The sequence below is a fragment of the Tamandua tetradactyla genome, chromosome 17 (genome assembly GCF_023851605.1).
Source record: "Tamandua tetradactyla isolate mTamTet1 chromosome 17, mTamTet1.pri, whole genome shotgun sequence".
Classification (NCBI taxonomy): Eukaryota; Metazoa; Chordata; class Mammalia; order Pilosa; family Myrmecophagidae; genus Tamandua; species Tamandua tetradactyla.
The window spans coordinates 1,925,605-1,946,339 of NC_135343.1; the positions used below are offsets into that span (position 1 = coordinate 1,925,605).

The following is a 20,735-nucleotide window of genomic DNA, read 5'->3' on the forward strand; positions in this document are numbered from 1 at the left end:
AGGAAGGGGGGGAGGAAAGAGGGGCACCAAGACAAAAAGGTAGAAATAAAGAGGCGCCGGGTGGTACAAGGGCTGTGGACGTCCAGGAAGGCAGGCCGAGCTGGTGCGGGGCTCCAGGCTGCCCTCTCCCGGGGACGTCCTTTCTGCCGCGCACTCGGCACTGGGCGGCCCGGCCCTGAGGGGTGGGAGCCGCGCCCGCCGCGGACACTCAGCTTCCGGCTCAGGCGTCCTGTCCCCAGGGCCGGGGCTGGGGGCGTCGGTGGCCCGAGCACAGCCTGAGCGCGGTGGCGACAGATGCCAGCCGCGAGCCGCGCGGGGCCGCAGTCCAAAAGCCAGAGCAGCGGCCTCCGTCCCGGGGGGACCCGCGGGGTCGGGGCGCCGGCCACCTGCCAAGCACCGGCCCCCACGGCGTCCCCTGCGCCCGCGGGTGGGACGAGGGTCCCGGCGCCCCGCCAGCCCCGCCCGCTCCTCACACCCGCAGCGCGCTCAGGGGACGGGGACAGGGAGGGGTTCGGGGAGACGCCCCCGGCGCTGGGGCCGGGTCCCCTCGGGCGCGCCGGCCGATGCCGGGATGGGGGGGAGCGGTCCCCGGGGCTCCTCCCCCCACCCCGCCCCGGGTCCCCGGCTCTTAACCCGCGAGCGGGGCGGCCGGGGCCACTGCGCCCTGGAGCGAGCGGGCAGCGCCAGCCGAGTCCCCCCCGCGCGCGACCGTCCCGAGGCCGCCCCAGCCGCCCGCATGGCCCCCGCCGCGGCGTCGGGGGGCAGCGCCCTGCCCAGCGGCTTCAGGGTGTTCGCCTCCTTCCCCGACCTGCTGTTCATCTTCGAGTTTGTGAGTGCGCCGGGCGCGGGGCCCCGGGGCGGGGGCAGGGCTGCGGCCACAGCTCCGGGGCTTGGGGAAGGGTCAGCGGCGCCCGCGGGCCCGGGTGGAACCGAGCCGGGCCGGGCGGTTCCCAAAGCCGCGCGCCCCGGCCACCCCGCTGCGGTGCAGGGGTCAGCGCGCACCGGGGGGGAGACGCTTGCGGCGGAAGGCTGTGGCCTTGTGGGGGCGACTTGCTCTTTCTGGGTGGAGAGGATTCGTTAAAAACAGTTTATTTGGGGCGGGCTGCTGTGGCTCAGTAGGCAGAGTATTCACCTGCCATGCTGGAGACCCAGGTTCAATTCCTGGTGCAGCCGGTTCAAAAGAAAAAAAAGCAGTTTATTTTTTTTTAAGCGCCCAAAAGAGATTTGCGTGTCCCCCGGGATCGGCAGCTTGGGGGAAGGTTCGGATGGCCTGAGGAGCTGAATCCAGTCAATTCTCCTTTGGCCTCGCGGTTTCTGGCGAGTGAACATAGCTGCCACAACTTTCATCTTTGATCTGGAAACAATCAAAGAGAGACCATTGTTTGCTCGGAGGCGGCCATGCCGCCCTGCGCAGGGACCGGGGGTGCTGGCCAGAGAGGGCCCCGCGGCAGGCTGGTGGCACTGGCCTGCGGCCCCTGCGTCTGCCCGGTCCCTGCAGGGTGCGGAGACGCGTCCACTGCTGCCCCCCAGAGAGTGCTCAGGGCCCTGGGCTGCCCGGCCTCCCAAGGAGGGCGTTATTTATCCCGGGGGGGCGGCACTGCAGCCTGTGGGGGCCTTCCCTTCACCCCCGCCCCAGAAGAACTGGTAGATTTGGTCCAGAAAAACAACTGGGGACCTTTTGGGGACCTGGTTTCTTGCTGCCCCATTGGAGGCAGGAGGGTGAGAAGCCCAAAGGAGCAGGGGCGCCCTGAGGCACAGGTCTGTATCCACGGAGGGTTTGGGGGGCAAGGAAAGGGGCCACAGCTGCCTGGCCGGTGACCGGGTCTCACTGTTCTTGTGGCGAACTATGAACTCGAACCTGGGTGTGTCCAGAGTGACTGCAAATTCTGGGGAGTCAAGGAAGGGGTGCCCGGAAGGAACCCTGGAAGCCGCCGAGTCCAGCCCGGCCGTGGACATGTAGAGACACTCCAGGCCCAGGGTGGGGTGGGAAGGGGGCTTGCCCTGTGCTCCCCTGCGTACCTTCCAGAGTTCAGAGCTGCCAGGCAGAGGTGGGAATGGTGCCAGCAGCCGGGTCTGTCCCCGGCCCCCACCCTGACCCTCAGGCCCATACCCCTGAGCCTGGGGCTACCTGCTGGAACGTTCTTTCCCAGCTGGCACATCTGGGTGCTCCTCGTTATCAGCTCTCAGCCTGTGCTTGCACAGGGCTGGATTTCTGAAACTGGGCATAGGGTGTCCATGAGCTGGGAGTGAGTGAGAATGGATGGAGCTTTCTTAGCCCCTGGCTTGAAAAAGGCAGTTTTCTGACCAAAAGAGAGGCTGTCAGGAGGTGAGATGCGATAGAGCAGAGACCTACAAGCAAAAGAAGGTCTTCCTGCTGTCTCTTAAACTTCCCAGAGTTGCTTCACCTGCTTTTGCAGCTGCTTGGAGAACATAATACGTCGGAGTGGAGAGTTTGGTTTTGGACCTCAGGCTTTTGCAAGAGACCCTCGCAGGAGGGGAGCTCAGGTGGCGGGCAGTGCCGGGCCTGCGTCAGGGAAGGGGTGCTGCCGCGGGAGGGCATGCAGGGTGGGGCATCTCAGAGCCCAGGCAGAGGAAACTTACTCTTCTGGGGTGGGTTTGTGACTGCGGCGGCAGGGGCTCCTTCTAGAAGGACCTGCTGGAACCCTCCCCCTCACTTATCTCCTGCTGGGTCAGCCCCGTCTTGGTGCTCTCCCCCCTCCCCTCCGCCCATCCCTCTGAGCCTCCTGCCACCTCTCCCGGGGTGCCAGCGAGGGGGTGGGGGGCGGCAGCCGCCGAAGTCTCCCCTGCACAGGCTGAGCCTGCAGACCCTGTGTGGCCAAGTGGCTTAAATCATGGGGCCGTGCTGAGAGGGTTTGTGAAATTATAAAAAGAGCTCCAATTCCACAGGAAACAGCCTGTGTACGTCTCTCACAGGCACTCACATAGCCATCGCCCTGCTCTCTCAAATCTCGATATTTTGCTTGTTTGCTCTGTGTTCAGGCAATAAAGCTTCAGAGATGGCATCTGTGCTACTGTTCTCTTCTCCTCCCTCAACCCCAAGGACTTCTCGGCCGCAGGGGCGCCCGAGCTCCTTCCTGCACACGCTCCATGTGCGAATCCCACCCCGCGTGGTTAAACATTTTCACACTCGGTGAAATAGTGTCACAGTGCACGGAACTTCTGCAACTTCCTTTTCATGCCACGTTCTTTTGAGATTTATTCCCGTTGACCCTGCCTGCCCTCTCCTCGGTTGACCGGCATTCTGGTTATTTCCAGCTGGCTGCTGTTTGCTGTGGCCGAGGACATAGCTGTAGAGTGTTGGGTGCTGGGGATCTCGGCCGGGGGCCTGCGGAGGCTTTGACGAGCTGGCCACAGAAAATGCACGTTTCAGTTCATGTGCCGAGGGAGTCAGCCATGCCACGCTCCCCCGGGAGAGAATGACTGGGAAGCCAATGAGGCTTAAGCCCAGGGCCCCCCATGTTTTCAGGCCCCCTCCCAGGCACTGTTTACTTTTGCATTATTTTATAAAGAAGGTCCCTCCAATTGCATATGCTTCCGGCTAAATCTGAACCCGCCCCAATTCCCACCAGCAGGAGCCAGCAGTTGCCGTCCACCCCCTGACCTTGTCCTCTTCTGCTAGTCTCATGGGTGTGAAATGCTTGATTATTTTGTAAATCTGCGGCCCAACGAGTCATTCATTACTCACAGGTCGTCCTGCCTGAACTCCCCACAGCCTGGGAGGTGCCCCAGGCAAAGCCTCGGCCTCACCTGTGGGCAGCAGGGTGGCCCCGCACCCTCCCCTGCAGAGAGGCTGCCCGCTGGAGCAGGGCGGGGGCCTCAGGGTGGGGCAGGGACAGCTCACCCTGCTGGACAGTGCCCAACCCAGGGTGTGACCCCTGAGCCCTAGAGGTCGTGTTGCGGTTTCAGGCAGTGGGGGCCCAGCTGCACCCCCTAAGGGGGACGCTTGTGCTCTCCCACCCCCAGCCCGGGGCTCTGTGTCCTTCCCCCCCCCCCGAGGGACTTTTCCTTTGGGGTCCAGTTTTGGCTTCCCCCTTCCTTCTAAGCCAGGGGCCCAGTGACTGAGGTCGCAGGCGTGGAAGCGCTCTGCCTCTGCTCCAGCCGCTCATCCCCCTCAGTGCCCGGGCAGACCCTCCGGGGCCTGAGAAGGAGGAAGGAGGAAGGAGGGGCCTGGTTATTCCTCGGGACCGCGGCCTGGGGGTCTGCAAGGACAGGCAGGGATCCAGCAGGAAAATGGCTTTGGAAAGAGAGTGCTAGGACTGCTTTCCTGGGGTGCTCCTCCCTGAACCCACTCCTCAGGGGCTCCGGGTCCCGGCAGTGGGGTCTGCATCCCCTAACATCTACCTGGGGAGAGCCACATTTTGGGGTGCGGGAGGGCATGGGGTCACCCGAATCGGTTTTCTGACGTGGCAACTACTGAAAGGAGACCGTGTCTGTGGCCAAAAGTGACGAGAGACTTTTAGTCCTGGAACCTGCGGGCGTGGTCCCTGGGCTGAGGAGGGGGGCCGGGGAGGGGGGCCAGAGAGGGGCTGCCCCACCCCTGGCCAGGATTATGGGCGGCGGGATGATGAGGCAGTTTCTGTTGGGTGGGTCGCCTGCTGGCTACACCTAAGGGAAGTGCTCCCTTCCTGCCACGGGAGGACTCCCGGGAGAAACTGCTGCGGAGCTGGGGGTGGAGCTGAGGCTGCAGGGGCCCAAGGCCCTGCCTCTGTGAGGTCACGGCAGGCCACTCCTGGGTTCCCGCACCCACCTGCCACCCTGCCCTGGCAGGGTCATGGTGGGCGGCCCCAGCCCCGGCTGTGCTTGCCAGAGCGTGCACCCTTCTCTCTTCCCAGCCCTGGGGCCTCACAGCTCCCGGGCCCACTGTCCCCAAAGTGCCCCCGGCACGAGGCCCGCATCCCAGTCTCGTCAGGAACCTGCATCCCATAAGCCCTGGGCCCCCCCAGCCCACCCCCACCGGTGCCGTCTGCAGCCAGCCGAGCCCCCTCGGCTTTTTTGGAGGGTCGGAAGAGTGGGGGCAGTTCTCAGGGAGCCGAGCGTCCTGAAGTTCTCACAGGTTCCTCACGGACCCCCACCTCCTACGAGGGACACTTCCCTGCTGCCCCAGCCCGGGGTCCCTCCGCAGTGCCGGGGAGGGGGTGGCCCCGCTTTCCCACCCAGCGCAGTGACCGAGTCTGGGCTGCCCGCTGCCCTCCCTGGGCTGAGGTCCTCTAGGGGCCCTTAGAAAGAGGCAAGGATGCTGCCCTGTGCTCTCCTTTCCTCCTCTCTAAAGAGATAGATGTCCCTCTGGGCTTTGCTTGCCAGGTCTGAGAAGTGGCTTTTCCAGTTTTTCAAGAACCAGCAGGCCTGCTTTGAGCAGAAGTCCCTGACTTGGAGCTGCTTTGGAAGCCAGGAGGCAATGATGGGCGAAGGCAGTGCAGCCCCCTGGGCGTGGGCGGTCGCCTCCCCGGGGGGGCATTGAGTAAGATTTCTTTTCAACTTTTCCTAGGCCACCTTGAGCTTCACGTGGTGGTTGCGCAGGGCTGGCCCCTCTGCCCCGGGCCTGGCTTAGGGGTCCCAGGGCAGCCGGGACAGAGGTGGACAGTGGGTGTCCCCCGTCCCTCTAGGACAGCCGCTGACATGGGGCAGAGGCCCAGAGGAGAACCTGGGGCCTGCAGCCCCTCTGGACCATTGCTGACGGGCCCCCCAGCTGGGGCCAGCTGCCCAGCCTGTGCCCAGAACAGCGCCAGGCGGTGGGGACCTGCCCTCTGGGGTTTCAGGCCGGGCCCGGGAGCAAGCCGTCCAGCCGTCCAGGCCAAGGGCCTTGGCGCAGGTCCCTGGGGCTCTCTGAATTGGGGGGAGCGGGGGGGGGGGGTCCGGGGGAGGAGTGTGCTGCTTCCTGGTTCAACCCCAGTTATTTCCCGGGTAAGGCTGCATTCCTGCCCGGCCACGCACCCGCTGTCACAGCCAGTGCCCACCCCCGCCAGGCAGAATGGCCCAGGCGCAGTCAGTTTCATGCACCGAGGCGCTGGGGCCTGAGAAAGCGCCGAGACACCCCAGGGACGCCTCACTGCCAGGCCTAGGATGTCGATATGGGGGGTGGAGGGGGGCTCAGCCGGCACCCCCCCACACCCAGCTGCCCCTATCCCCCCGGGCCAGCCGTTCCCACCCAGGGCCCAGTCAGCCCCACTCAACAGGCCCAGCCAGCTCCCCCCGAAGCTCAGCCAGTCCCCCCCTAGACCCAGCCAGTCCCCTGCCCTGTCAGAGGGGAGGTGGGGAGCCGGAGGAGCAAGCAGAGAACACAAGGGAAGAACCAGGGCAGCTCTTGGATCTGGCATTGATGGAGGACCCCAGGGACCCAGGGTGGGCTTTGAGGGGTGCAGGGGTCAGCGGGGAGGGACGGAGGTGCAGCTGGCATCCTGGCCTGCTGGCAGGGACGGGCGGACACCTCTAGGCCAAGCCTTGGCAAGGGGCTCTGGGAGGGGAGCCGCAGCCTGCCCAGGGCCCCCTGAGGCCCTTGGGTGTTCTCGTCTTCAGCAGAGTGGAGGGTCCGGGAGTGCCGTGTTCCCCACGGCAGCCCCTTGGGGTTCGCTTCTGGTCTGCACCCAGGGGCTGAGAGCTGGGGAGGCTGAGGGCTCCTCTCGCCTCCCCGTGCTGTTAACCACCTCTGGGGCTGGGGCTTCTCCTGCCTCCTCCGAAGCCCACCCGAGACACGAGGGCATTTCACGGTGAATGGCCAGTGGGCCCTTGGGCCATGCCCACCCGCCGCGGGGGCTCTGCCCCGGACCCGCAGCCAACCTGGCAGGGCTGGCGCTCACCAGCTATGGGAACAGGGCCAGGCAGCCAGGCCTCGGTTTCCCCTCAACGGGGTTGCTGTGCCGATAAAGACAGTGCCGTACTCTTAAGACAACCGCGGAACTCTTACGACAGGGCCGTGCGTGTGGCCACATGGTTCCTTTACCAACAAGCACCTGTTCTGACAGCACCTGGGCTCACGGGGGTGACCTGGGCTAAGGGGGATAACCACAGGAGGGGTGAGGGGACCCCTCACCACTTTTAGCTTCTTATGCCCTCCTCCTGTGCCGTTCTTGGAGAAAGGCGGGGGTTGAATGAGATTTGGGGCGCTGGGAGTCGTTGAGGGCACACTGGGCACCCTGGGGCCCCTGGTCACCTAGTCCCACCCATGTCCAGGACCCACCTCCCGGGGCCTGCCCAGTGCTCCTCCCCGTCAAGGCGGAGGGCCTGAGCAGCAGACGCTTCCCCTGGGGGAGGAGGGTCTCGTGGCAGCTCGCCTTGCCTTCTGCCTTCAGGGGGCTTCCAAGCCTCTCTCCAGGCCGGGTGGGAAATGCTCCTGTGACCTCTGAGTGAGACGCAGCTGCCACATCTGCCCAAAGGCCCCAGAACTCTCCGTGCAGCACCCGTGCTGTGGAGGGACGGCTTCCAGCACCCCAGGGCACCCAGCACCCGAACCTGTGACAGGCCGGGCACACCTGGTGCGTCCCATGGGATTTAAGGGACCTGCGGGGCAGGGAACCCCCAGCTTCTGTGTTAGGTGTCATGCAGCCAGCCAGGGAGACCTCACTTGTGTCCATCTGGGGGGGTGAGGTTTGGTGGCCTGGGGCTCTGTACCCCAGAAAACGTGTTCTTAAGCTTAGTCCACTCCTGTGGGCATGAACCCAGGTTCCTCCCGTGAGCATGGGGCCCCGTTGAGCTGGGTGAGTCTTAATCCCATTAGGGAAAGCCTTACAGGGAGGGGGAGGGCAGGAGGGCAGGAGGGCAGGAGGGCTGGCCAGAAGGAGCTGTCAGAGCTGCAAGTCAAGGGCCCAGGAGGGGCCCCACGTGGCAGAAGCCAGCCCCAGAGTGCTGTTCTGGGGAAGAACACCTCGGACACCGTGAGGCAACGAGGCCCCGCATCTGAGCGCCGCCGGGAAGCCAGACAGGGCGGGCGGAGGGCAGCAGCTTAGGGGGGGCCGCCCCTCCCGCTGCAGGCCGGGCTTGGCCGTCACCTCTGCCCGTCACCTCCGCCCATCACCTCCGCCCGTCACCTCCCCGCCCATCACCTCCGCCCGTCACCTCTGCCCGGCGCCCCGAGACCCTCGTTCTCGCAGGAGGCGTGCGTGGGTGCAGGAGCTGCGCCGCTTTCCTTGGTGGTGGGCCACACATGCAGGGACCACCCCGCCTGCGGCCGCCGTCCCCAGAGGCCCCCGGGGGCGCTCAGGGTCGGTTTGCCCCCGGCCCGGCCAGCTCCACTGCTGCCCCCAGCACCGCACCCTGCTAGCGGCCTCCCACGGGCCCCCGCTCTGTGCCCACCGAGGGCAGCGGCCACTAAGCCTGTGCCCGTCCTGTGCACGGCCGGAGGTGGGAGGGCGCTGAGCTCCTGGCGGGAGGTGGGTGGTGTCCAGGCAGTGGCCGCGGTGCAGCCCCCTCCCAGCCCACCCCCGCCCACCCCCAGGCCGCAGCCCCGGCTCCCCCGCCCCTTGGCATCCCATTGTCATGCCTCTCTCTCCCCCCACAGTCCTCAGGGCAGACGGGGGTGCTGTCTGCACCCGCCGGGGCTGGGGCCGGTAGGAAGGCGCCTGCTGGGGCGGGGACCAGGGACAGAGTCCCTGGCCCAGGTGACGGCGTCGGGGGCTGCAGCATCCCCTCCGGACTCCTCCGGGGAGTAGCCCGCGGGCCGCGTCCCCAGTGAGCCGTCCATCCGGGTGGCAGAGGGCAAGTTTCCCCTCATCCCTGTCGCCTCTCGGCGGGTGCAAGTTGGGCAAACAGCCGCAAAGAGGTGTCAGCTGCCCACCGCAGCTGGGGCCCTCGTCTCTGTCTCCAGGGCCTGAGCCTGCTCTTGGGGAACCCAGCCTGCCCCAGTGGGGTTCAGTAGCAAGACCGGAGGAGAGCAGGAGAGGGGGTTCCTCGCGGGGGCCCCCACTGACGAATGACCTGGGATGGAGCCTCTGCCCAGGCCGTGCCCGCCCGCAGCGCGGCCCCAGGAGCTAGGGGGAGGTGCCTTCCTACGAGGAAGGGGGTCTCATCCAGGGGCCGGCAAGACTGGAGGGAGCCCCCCTGCGCTTGCTTCCTGCGGCCCCGCCTCTCCGTAGGGCAGGCCTGGGGCCTTGGATCTTGCCGCCCCTTTGCGCCTCTCTTTGACCCAAGCTCCTGGCTCCTCTTGGCCCCCGGCTGCTCTAGTGTCGGCTGCAGAACTACCACCTGGCGCCGACCCGGCTCCGTGGGCTGGGTGCTGTCCCCGGTGGCCGCTGCGTGCCTTCCGGCTGCACAGCGCCTTCCTCCCTCCCCGGGAGGACAGCTGAGCACTGGGTACCCAGACTCTGCCCTTTGGCCAGTCTTCTCTGCTTCCCAGGACCCCAGGCACGACCCCTGTTCACTCAGGGCTGTGGGCACCCCCAGAGCGCCGGGCATCTAATCCAGGGGCACGCTTCCAGGTGTGTCTGTGGGCAGCTCTGCACGGAGGTCTTTTTGGGGTCACGTCTTCACGTGCTATTGGAAGAGCCTTTGCTCGTGTAGACCCCTCCATTTTAACAGGACCCCCGAAAAATATCCAGACAATTTGAGCAAACCCTCTGCACTGACCCCTGATGCCCAGAAGCCCTGGGCGGCGGGCAGAGCTCTGGCACTCAGCCACACAACCACAGAAACTCCATCTGAATCTCAAGAATGTGCTGGAGAAATCCCCCGTGCCCTGTACTACTGAGCCTCCTTGTTTAAAGAAAGGTTTTCTCATATTTTCATGTGCTTTGTGTTTCCCTCTGCAGAGTCAGACACATTTCTCACAACTTCTGGTGTTGAGGAGCCCATGGGTGCTTTAAACTCTGGGTCCCCACCGGGTTGGTGTCCAGTAACTGCCCCCTGGGGGTCTGTCTGTGGGCTCATCAGACAGGAGCCGGGCGCAGGGGTGGCCCCGGCGGTCCGCGCACCCCGGGGTAGGAAACTGACCTGCACCCTGTGGAGTGCGCGGCCGCGTTCGCTGCTGTTCAGAGGAGGGGGTGATGCACCCAGGAATGACCGGTCTCCAGGCCGGGGATCCAACTCGGGGAGCCCGGCTGTGAGGCTGCACCCTCAGCCCCCTTTACCCGCCCCCCGGAAATGCAAGACCCGCCCTGGGTGTGTGGGGTCCCTGACCACTGCCTCCTCGGGGGTGGAGGGGTCACAAAAGTCATTCGCTCCCGCGACCACTGATGTAAGCGTTAAGTGTGTGGAAAATTTTTTGGTCCATTTTGTACATTATACCTGGTTTTCACAGAATCTGAACCCTGCTGGCACCCCAAACCAACTGAATTAAAACACGACTCCTGCCCGCACTGTAGGTGGTCTCCAGACAGGAGGCAGTGGGCTCGGGGCTCAGAGGACAAGCTGGGCTCCTGCTCAAGGCGAGAAGGCACAGAAGGCAGAGCAGTGGAGGCCAGGGAGGGGCGCCCCAGGGGTGACTGTGCACCCGGAGGCCAGAGCAGGAGCGCGAGGACAGTGAGCGGCATTGGCTGGCACCCAGGTGGCATTAGGTGGCGCCCCTGGTGGCACTGGTGGGCACCCGGGCAGCCTCCCGCCTTCCGCCTGACGTGAGCGACCACATCTTGCAGAGACTTGGGCCGTGAGCACACATTGCAAAGCCTTTGGCAAAGGGCTCGGGGCGCCCATTCCTTGTCGCTAGCCCTGCTTCCCTCTGGTGACTCAGCCTCTGGGCATGAGGCCTGGGCACTGGTGGTAGGTAAAGATGTCCAGGCGATAGCAGAGTTGAAAGCCAGGGCATGTTGGCCCGAGCCTCCCCCCATTTTCCAGCTCAGGGATCTGGAGCCCAGAGAGGACGTACCTCCCAGGGGCTCCAGCCCAAGGACCCGTGGTTGTGTCCGGCCTGCCCAGGGGCGCCACCCAGCACACTGGGAGAGGGCTGGCCTGTCGGTGGAGGGGCTGGGGGCTGGGGCCGGACCCCCATGTAGCAAGTAGCATTTTCAGACCCCTGCTGCAGGTACTTGCTGCCTGGAAGCGCGGGGCCACCTTGAGTTTCCTTTCTGAAGGGAAATGCTGAACCCTCACCTAGCCCCAGCTCCTGACAAATATTTGGCCAGCGGGCCCTGAGGTAGCCTTATCTCCCGGGCGTGGGTGCCATGCCCCTGTCCTCTGTGCACTTAGCAGGTGGGGCAGTCTGGCCGAGGTCCTGATTTGTGTCCACCCCAGAGCAAGCCATGCGCTGTGTCCCCCAAGCCGGGCCTCCTCTCTGCAGCCTGCCTCCGGCCCCCTGCCCCCCACATGGCCCACGGTCCCCCAGCCTTCCAGAGCCCTCCTGGGGGCCTCACGCTCACACAGTGGGCCAGCCAGGCCCACAGGCCGCAGAGCAGGGTGGCCTCGGACGGGGGACCAAGGCCCGAGGGGTGGGGGACTCACTGCAGCACCCCATGACCTGGGGGGAGCAGCAGGGCCGGGTTCCTGTGGCAGCGGCGGCACGCACACTCAGCATGTCCCAGGCGTCACGTGAGCAAATGCATGCCCAGAGGTGAGGTGCCCAGGCAGGCACAGCTGTGCACCAGCAGCTTCGTCTGGGGCCGTCGCGGCAGCTCTGGACATCCACGCCAGGTGGATGCGCCTTGCCAGGAGGACCGCCGCGGGGGGCTGAACTCCCTCCTGGGTGCTGGCCGGGGGTCCTCCCTGCAGTCTCCCCTGGGCCTCCCAGGAGGGCTGCGGGGGGGCTAAGGGGAGCCCTCTGCCTGTCTCCTGGGGGCGTGTTTTCTCATCTGCACCGAGGAGTGCCATGTGCAGCTTGAACATGCTTCTGGAGCCCACGGGAGCGCGCAGCCTCGCTCCTGTAAGGCAGGGACCAGTGAGTTCTCAGCTCCTTCCGGCTCAAGGCCCCTGAGAGAAGCGGTGCACTCGGCCAGTGCCCCAAATGGTGGGGTCGGCATGGCTAGGGCTGGGGGGCTGGGAATGCAGAGGTGGTTTGCCCTTTTAAAAGAGCTCTCCCATCCCACGGTGAAACCGACTGCTGTAGGCAATCGCTGCAAAGAGAAAAGCACAACTTCTCAAAGATGCCTTTGCAAGATGGTGCAGAGACGGCAAGGCTGGGGCTGAGCGCAGCGGGGTGGCGGGGAGCTTTCTTCTCGAAGACACCTGCAGGCAAGGGTTCTTGGCATGGACTCCAGGAATCCGTGTGAAAGTGTGTGTGTGTGTGTGTGTAAGGGGGGGGCAGGGCAGGGCTGGCAGAGAGCAACTTCCAGGGAGCTGGGCGCGGCCTTCAGTGGACGGTAAAAGCACACAAGCCAAACAGGCCGAGTCCAGACTCACCGCTGTCCACTGCACTGGTTGCCGGAGGCTCTGAGCAGACCTGGAACCTCTGCCGTCAGCTTGTCTTTCCTGTCCTTATTTTCCCATCACCCCAGCTTCTCCGTTTACATTTTTCCTGTTGCGTGCATATTTGTAAGCCCTTTTGTGAAAGCACGGCTGGAACAAGACTAGGCATCAATCAGTGATCAATGATCGATCGCTCACGCCCCTGGTCGAGCCTCGGCGGCAGCGCAGAGTGGACAGGATTCCCGGCGGGGCCTCGTCCACCTGCCACGGTCCAGGACGCGCAGGGGCCTGAGTGTGAAGCGGCACTTTGTGTCTGGGGCCCGAGCGTGCACCTGACGGATGAGGGTCCCTCGGGACCACCCACTCTACCCGCGTGTCGTTTTCAGACGCTCGGGGCTGCGCAGGGCGGGTGAGCAGGCGGCCCCCAGCGGGCCCGAGCGCCCCTGACCTGAGGCCCGCAGCCCGGCCGGAGGGTCGCGGGGGCCGGTTCTCTCCGGGGCGGTGAAGGCGGGACCACCGGAGAGCGCGCGCCAGAGGGCGGCAGGGGCAAGTGTTGTGTTGTGCAGATGTTTCCACAATTAACAACGGTTTCGGAAGAGTCAGGGTTGGTGTGCAGGCTCGCACAGGCAGCCCGAGAAGCTCCTCACCCCTCTGGGAGAAGGAGCTGGCCGATCAGGAAACAGGGCCGAGGAGACCCGCTTTCCTCCGTGCAAGCTTTGGCCGCTCACTGTCGAATTAATCTGAATGAATTGAACCTATATAAATAAAAGGTGGACTGAATTTGAGTTCCTCCTCGGAAGGAGGAGGCGTGCCAGGCTCGCTGCAGCCCTCTCCGGCCCCCGGGGCTCCACCCACCCTCCGAGCCTCCTCCAGCCGGCACGTCTGGGTGAAGTGCCCATGTCCCATCCTCTGGTCGCAGCTGCAGGACTGGCCCTGTGGCCCTGTCCAGGCTCACCTGCCCCGTGGCCTGCCCCCACCTCCCTCCCCAGGGCCGCGGGGCTCTGATGCATGGGGTGCCCTGGCCCTCTGCTCTGGGGGTCCTCCTGAGGCTGACCCCTCCCTCACGGCTCTCCCCGGGGGCCTCCTGAGACCTGGACCCTCCCACTTGCCCACCTGTGCACCCCCAGGGCCGAGGCCACTCGTGGGGGCTCCTTGGGTGTTAGCAAGAGGTCAGCAGGGCCAGCACTCGGCGACGGAACGCCAGCTGAGGCAGCAGGGCCCAGTCCTGACCGCGAGTCGCCCCCCCCAGCCCCACGGGGAGGCTTGAGCGGAGAGAGGGCAGTGACCCAGCGCCACGAGCCTGGGTGTGGGAGACACCCGCTCGGCTGCCAGTGCAGCACCGCCCGGCCTCTGCCTCGTAGCTGCTGTGCCATGGAGTCCCTCCCCAAACGCTGCTGTCCCTGCCATGGGGACAGGGCACTGTCCTGGGCGCTGACCTTCACCTGCCTGTCCCGAGCCTATGGGCAAGGGGCTCCCGAGTCTGGCTCCAGGCTGACCCCTCTCCTCGCCCAGGTCAGAGAAAAGGAAGAGAGCGGAAAAGAGATGCGTTCTCCCGTGGCATTCAGGGTTCCCTGGCATGTGAGCGTCTGGGTCCGCTGAATCTCGCACGGGATTCGGGGAGCAGGGCCCTCTCGGCTCTCCTGCAGCCCAGGTCCGCTCCCCTGGGGTTTGCTCTAGCCGGCCATGCCCAACTGACCAGAGGCCGGAGGCCAACTCATGGACACAGACTTCCCTATTTCCTGCACAGCAGTGGGCAAGACTGACCCACAGTCTCCGTGGCCAGGGGAAGCCTGCGTGGCGCCGTGTAACTGTGCGAGTCAGTATCTGCCTGTGCACGCGCCGCGGGCTTCAGGGAAGGGCAGCCCTCTGCGAGCAGAGAAATAGGACGCTGCTTAGTTGGGCCCTGCTCGGACGGTGGGGGGCGACCAGGCAGGGTGCTGGGACAGCTGCCCGGGCCCTGCCCCTGTCCACCCCCCGCCTGCTGTCTGGCGACGGGGGAGGCCGGGTCAGCGCTGTGCACCCCTGGAGGCCCTGGGAGGGACCCACGCTCAGCCCGCATCAGAGGCTGGGGGCTGCGAGCGTGCTGGTTTCCGCCAGCCTCCTAAGGGCCGAGGGATGTCCCCAGCGCTCTGCCTGGTGCCGTCGGTCACCCCGGGCATAGAGGGTGTTTCTGGCCAGAGGCGCCGGGATCTTACTCAGGAGGCACAGCTCGGTTTTGATAAATCCAGACTTCATGGCACTAATTTCCCCCCAAACGAGATTCTCTCCTGACGCTTTTTACCAGGAGGCACCAAGAGCACTTGAGAAGAGACGACGGCGGCATCTCCCACCCAGCAGGGGGGCACAGGTCCAGGGGGATGGGGTCAGGTCCCAGCCAAGTCCACCCTGCAGGGGATGCAGAGCCAGTGCCAGGCCTGCTGGGCTGGGAAGACCTTTAGCGACAAAGCCAGGATCCCTACAGCCCTGGGCAGGTGGGGGACAGGTGGGGGACGGGTGGGGGACAGGTGGGGAAGACAGGGCTGGATTGTCCCTGGACAAGAAGGACGGTCAGAGAATCCCGGCTTGTGTGGTACCAGCTTGGCTGGGCATGGCCGGGGGACCTTGGGCTCCTCTTCAAAAACCCTGGGACTCGGCGACCCCTGGCAGGTCACTTGTGGCCTGAAGTGCTTCTAATGCCCGTCCTGGGCCATCGGAGGAGAGGGGCTGGCTTGGGCCATCCCCAGCCTCTGCCCCTCGGGCAGCCACGGTGCTGCTTCCTGGAGTTGGGGACGGCGGGCTCCAAAGTTTAAAAAATGACCTGGTGTGATCATTTATTTTGCCAAATGAAGAACAAAAACATCTGCCGGCTGCCACCTTTCCTAAGGGGAAGGCTGTTTCAGTGTCTAAGGTGTAGGGAGGAAATGACCCCTGGGCAAAGGACAGTTCTTCTCTGAAAACATCAGATGGCGTCACCTGGGACAAGTCAACTCAACTGCTGTGCCTTGGTTTCCCGTCCCTCCCCTGGGCTCGTGGCGAGCCCTGACTGAGGACCGTCTGTGTGCCCAGGCGCGACTGTGGAGGGAGGGTGGGTGGCCACGCCGGGCAGGCCGAGCGGCCGGGGAGGGCGTCCGGGGCAGGCCGGGCTTGGCTCCCCCAGCGTGGCCCAGTCTGAGCCCGCCCCTGCCCCGCCCCCACCCCCCGCAGGTCTTCGGCGGCCTCGTGTGGATCCTGGTGGCCTCGTCCCTCGTGCCCATCCCGCTGGTGCAGGGCTGGGTGATGTTTGTGTCTGTGCTCTGCTTCGTGGCCACCACGGCGCTGCTGGGCCTGTACCTGCTCGGCGCGCACGGCGAGGAGGCCTCCTGGGTCGGCCTGGTGAGTCCGGCCAGGGCGCGGGCGGCTGCGGGTGCCGGGCCCCCCGGGGAGGCTCCTGTGGCCGGGCAGCTGCTCCCCCCACGCCCCGTGGCCGCGCAGGCCCCACCCTCAGCTCTGAGCTGTGCCCGGTCCCCAGGTGCCCGCGGCAAGGGCATTGGGAGGGGGAGGGCGGAGGCTGTTCCGCCCACTGCCCACGTCTCCAGGTCGCGCCACGGCCTCCCACGTGACCGCCTGTGCACGGACGGCACCCGCCGGCTGCAGGGGGCGGTGCCCCTTGGCACTCACCTGGGCAGTAACCGCCTGGCTCCCCTGCCCCTGTCCCGCACCCAGACGCTGCCCAGGCCGCGACCGGGGCCGACCTATAAAGTCCACCCCCACCTCTCAGCTGCCCCCACTGCCAGGATGCAGTGCCCCTTCCCCACTGGGGTCCTTGGCCCTTAAAGCCAGAAAAGTAAAACTGCAGGGCCGCAGGTGATGGCAGGGTGGGGGTGGGGGAAGGGGGAGCTGGAGGTGAGTGATGGGGGGGCGGTGGCAGGTGGGGGGTTGACGGCAGGTGGGTGACGGCAGGTGGGCGACGGCAGGTGGGTGACGGCAGGTGGGCGACGGCAGGTGGGCGACGGCAGGTGGGGGGTTGATGGCAGGTGGGTGACGGCAGGTGGGCGACGGCAGGTGGGCGACGGCAGGTGGGCGACGGCAGGTGGGCGACGGCAGGTGGGGGGTTGATGGCAGGTGGGTGACGGCAGGTGGGCGACGGCAGGTGGGCGACGGCAGGTGGGGGGTTGATGGCAGGTGGGTGACGGCAGGTGGGCGATGGCAGGTGGGCGACGGCAGGTGGGTGACGGCAGGTGGGCGACGGCAGGTGGGCGATGGGGAGGGGTTTGGAGGAAGGCACAGCGATGTCTGCAGGCCTGGGCCGGGGATGGTGGGTGGGTTTGCCCTGCAGGGACGGGGCCCCCCGTGGCCACTCCAGGGCCTCCGGGCCGCAGCAGCTTCCCGTCTCGTGTGTCTCCGGCCTGCAGGACGCTGCCTACCACTGCGTGGCCGCCCTGTTCTACCTCAGCGCCTCGGTCCTGGAGGCTCTGGCCGCCATCACGATGCAGGAGGGCTTTACCTACAGGCAGTACCACGAGAACATCGCGGCCGTGGTGAGCCCCGGGCCCCTTCCCACCCCTCACACAGCACGGGGGACAGCAGGGGCAGCTCTGGGCGCCTCCCCACCCCTCACACGGCCCCCAGGCAAGTCGGCTTCACCCCCCTTCCTGGGAGCCGCCCCCCCATGCCCCCCACGACTCTGTCACGGAAACATTTCCGTGGACTCACCTGGCTGGAGTCCCCGAGGGGCAGAAGTGGGGCCTGCCCACGGGCCTGCCCACTGCGGGGGCAACGCCAGCTGCCCCCAACCTTCCTTCCCCAGTCTGTGCAGAAATGCAGCCCCAGAGAGCGCGCCTGGCCACCAGCGCCCAGCTCAGGGCCCTGTGCCCTCAGGGCCTCCCCACCCCTGCACCCCTCACCCCAAGGCTCGCCTGGGCCTGGTCACTCAGCACCGATCCCCTGGGCCTCCCCTCAGTGGGGTCCCATGCGGGGACGCGGGTAGACATGCAGGGGTGCTCAGTGGCCACTCCATGAGCAGGGCCTGCGGCTTCGTGGGCTGAGTGGACAGAGGCGGAGTCAGGACCCTGGGTCCGGGGATCGCAGGCAGGAGGGAGCAGTGGGTGGGGGCCCACGCAGGCCTGGGGCAGCTCCCATCAAGGACATCATTACCGGGAAGGGTCAGAGCTTACCCCAGAGCCTGCCACCTGCGGGTGTCTGCACCCCGAGACCTGTGCCCCAGCAGACACCCGCACCCCGAGACCTGCATTCCAGCAGTGCCTGAACCCCAAGACCTGCACTCCAGCAGTGCCTGAACCCCAAGACCTGTGCCTCAGCAGACACCTGTACCCCAAGACCTGCACTCCAGCAGTGCCTGAACCCCAAGACCTGTGCCCCAGCAGACACCTGTACCCCAAGACCTGCACTTCAGCAGACACCCGCACACCTGCCCCTTGGCTGCCCCTTGTCCCCAGGTTCCTTGGTGGGTGGGAGGGTCGTGAAGGCCAAAGCATGTCCCGGGGGCACCTGGAAAGTAAGTCTCTGCTTCCTGCTCCCCCGTACGTGGAGCCACATGGTGGGGTGACCCCGCTTCGGGGCCTGGGAGGCCCCTGCTCTCATGGGCAGGGAGGGGCTCGTGGGGCTGCAGTTGGGGGAGGCGCACTCGGGCGTAGCCGGAGCATGCGAGCCCTGGGGGAGCGCCCTTGAGCATGTCCTGCCTGACCACTGCGGGGGCCCTGGCCAGAGGGTGTTTGTGCGTTCTCAGGAGGCGGTGGTGTGACCGTGCCTGGCGGGGTTTACAAACCCTCGACCTTGACCCCACGCGTGTCCCAGCAGCTGCAGGTGCAGCCTTAGGGGCTCCAGCCCTCGGGCACGGAGAGCAGCTGGTGCCCATCTGCCGCTGCCGGGGCCTGTTGTGGGGCTGCACCTCCCCCGGCTGGCCGGCCCCACTTGGGGACAGCGTCCAGAACCTCCGCGCCCTCCCTGCCCTGAGCAGCTCTGGACCCAGGCCTTGGGGACAAGGACCCCAAGGGAGCCCAAAGGCCTCTGCAGGGTCGTGGTCTCCTAGGGGGACTGCTGGTGTTTAAAAGCCCCCCTTGCCGGTCAGCTGTGGGGGGCGGTCATCTTACATCTTACAGGGTGGTCAGGCCCTCTGGAGCGCTGTGCTGAAAGGACTCTGGGCTCAGTGGCAGAGTTCTCGCCTGCCACGCCAGAGACCTGGGTTCAATACCCGGTGCCTGCCCAAGCGAAAAAATAATATTAATAAAAAATGAAAGTACTCTGGGGCCACCTCTGAGCCAGGTGAAAAGGACATCTGCTGTGACAGGGGGACGTGATGGAAGCCCACCCTCACGGGGGCTCTGAGAATCCCAGGAGAGGCCCATGGGGCCCCCACCACTCATTACTGCTGCCCCTCCCCCACCTCTGCTGCCCCCACCCCTGCTGTGGCCCTGCTGCTCCCCCACTGCACCCCTGCCACCCCCCTGCTGCGGCCCCCTCACCCCCAGTGCACCTTTGCCCCACCGCCAGCCCCCTGCTGCACCCCTGCCGCTCCTCCTCCACACTGCACCCCTGCCACCCCTCCCCCCTGCACCCCTGCTACAGCCCTACTCCCTCCGGCTGCACCCCTGTCCCTGCCAGCCCCCACTCCCTCCCGCTGCACCCCTGCCCCCGCCAGCCCCCCCAGCCCCCCGCCTCCACCGACAGCCCGTCTCTCGGCTGCAGGTGTTCTCCTACGTGGCCACGCTGCTCTACGTGATCCACGCCGCGTTCTCCTTGGTCAGGTGGAAGTCCGCGTAAGGCGGCAGCAAGCTCTGCCGAAGACCAGACGGGGTTGACCGACCAGCCAACCTCCCGGAGTAGCTTTTGTAGAATGCTCTTGATGTTGGGGGAAAAAAGAAAAAGAAAAGAAAAAAAAAGCTGCGCTGTTTCTCGCGGGGGTGCCCCCCCGCTCCTGCTGGGCTTCGGGGCTCGCTGTGCTTGACCAGCTGCCGAGCTGGCGCCTGAGCTCGTCCTGTTTGGGAAGTGGGGGGCGGGAGACCACGCACCGGCGGTGCCCTGGGCCCCGGGGCCGGCCGAGGACCGGCTGCGGGCATTTCCACGGCCTTCGGAGCGCCCACCCCAGCGTGCCCGCAGGTCCTCGTGGAGCCGCGTGTCATGGGGAACAAACTCACCCGACAAACACATGCAGCTGAAGTGGTGGGAGGCGAAAACCTTTGAAATACTTTATAAAATGCCCTTATGCTCACCAGTTTTGTGGCGTACTTTGTGTTGTAACTCCCAGCGTCGGGCACACCATCGCTGCGTCTTTCTTCCCAGGGAGCCCTTTGGCTTACGCTGAATCTTTGGTGACACAAGACACGAGACGGCAGTGTGCCGGCAGCCGTGCACACGGGAGGGCTCTGCACCCCCTCCGCCCCGCAGCCGTGCACACGGGGGGGCTCTGCACCCCCTCCACCCCGCAGCAGGGTGTCCGCTGGGCCCAGGCCCCTGAGCTGAAATGCAGAAGCAGCACAAGGGGCCCCAGGCACGCACAGAGCTGCCATCGCCAAGTGCCAGCCGGTGCCCCTTTGCCCACCTGACAGAGCGGTCTGTGCTCAGCTGGCCGTCCTGTACACCAAAGAAGGCAGGGTGCCCGTGCCCCCCACCCACTGACGGCTGATGGGGAACATGCTGGGCACGTGCTCTGGAGCCTGCTGTCCAGCTGTCACCAGTGCCGCAGATGACGGACGGGCTCTAGAATCTGCTGGGGACAGAGCCACCATGAGGAAGGAAATGCGTGGTCGGTGTCGGACGCCACGCGTGGCCGCGAGGTGGACGCCTGGGTTGAGTGAGAGGGCAAGGGAAGGAGGGCCGGAAGCAGGCGCCCTGGAAGCCCCCTCCCCCCCAGGAGAGGCTCCTTCATCCCATGGACTTAGTGACATTCCAGACACAGCCCAGACAGGGCTCAGGAGAGGGGTCGGTCCCCAGGCGTGGCGGCATGGGCAGGGCTGGCCACCTGCGGCCACAGTGGGTCGGAGCCAAGACTCCAGTCCTGGGTAGGGTCAGCGCTGCCCTGTTACCCACCCCCCAGGCAGGGACCCGGGACTGGATCCAGTCTCAGCTCAGGGCAGCTGCACCGTCCAGGGAAAGCAGAGCCACTTCAAGCGGTCAGATTTCATAGACAGTGACGAGCCAAGGGTTAGGATGGGGCTTGAGCTGGAAAACTACACACTGAGAAATGAAAGGAAGTGTCACACATTTAACAAAATTCGCAACTGAGTGCTGATGAGGGACTTCTCGTTTTCTCTGCTGACCTGCCGGACAGCGTGACGCACAAGAGGCTCCTTGTTGGCCCGACCAAAAAATGGGAATCGAGGGCTTAACTGGACTTCCAAGGACTTCTCAAACTTTCGAAATTTTAATTCTTCCCGTTCAAGAACTTTTGCTGCGATCTTTTCCTTTCTCTCTCTTTTCAGTGAGTCCAACGCCAACAGCGTGGGTCAGAGGCTTGTGGGGGTTGCTCTGCGGCCCGT

General features: G+C 65.6%; 1 protein-coding gene across 1 annotated transcript; it reads left to right on the plus strand.

The window, feature by feature from the left end:
- The first annotated feature begins 698 nt into the window (after positions 1–698).
- MAL (mal, T cell differentiation protein (MAL blood group)) lies at positions 699–19,468 on the plus strand. The gene is made up of 4 exons (XM_077133735.1): positions 699–829; positions 15,466–15,633; positions 16,653–16,778; positions 18,946–19,468. Exons 1-4 carry the CDS (start codon positions 737–739, stop codon positions 19,018–19,020), a joined length of 462 nt encoding a protein of 153 aa, XP_076989850.1. The 5' UTR covers positions 699–736; the 3' UTR covers positions 19,021–19,468.
- Positions 19,469–20,735: the final 1,267 nt, after the last annotated feature.

Coding starts and splice junctions, on each gene's coding strand:
- MAL (XM_077133735.1), top strand. CDS start 737: ATGGCCCCCGCCGCGGCGTCGGGGGGCAGCGCCCTGCCCAGCGGCTTC. Junction 830..15,465: donor TGCTGTTCATCTTCGAGTTT/GTGAGTGCGCCG, acceptor CACCCCCCGCAG/GTCTTCGGCGGCCTCGTGTG. Junction 15,634..16,652: donor AGGCCTCCTGGGTCGGCCTG/GTGAGTCCGGCC, acceptor TCCGGCCTGCAG/GACGCTGCCTACCACTGCGT.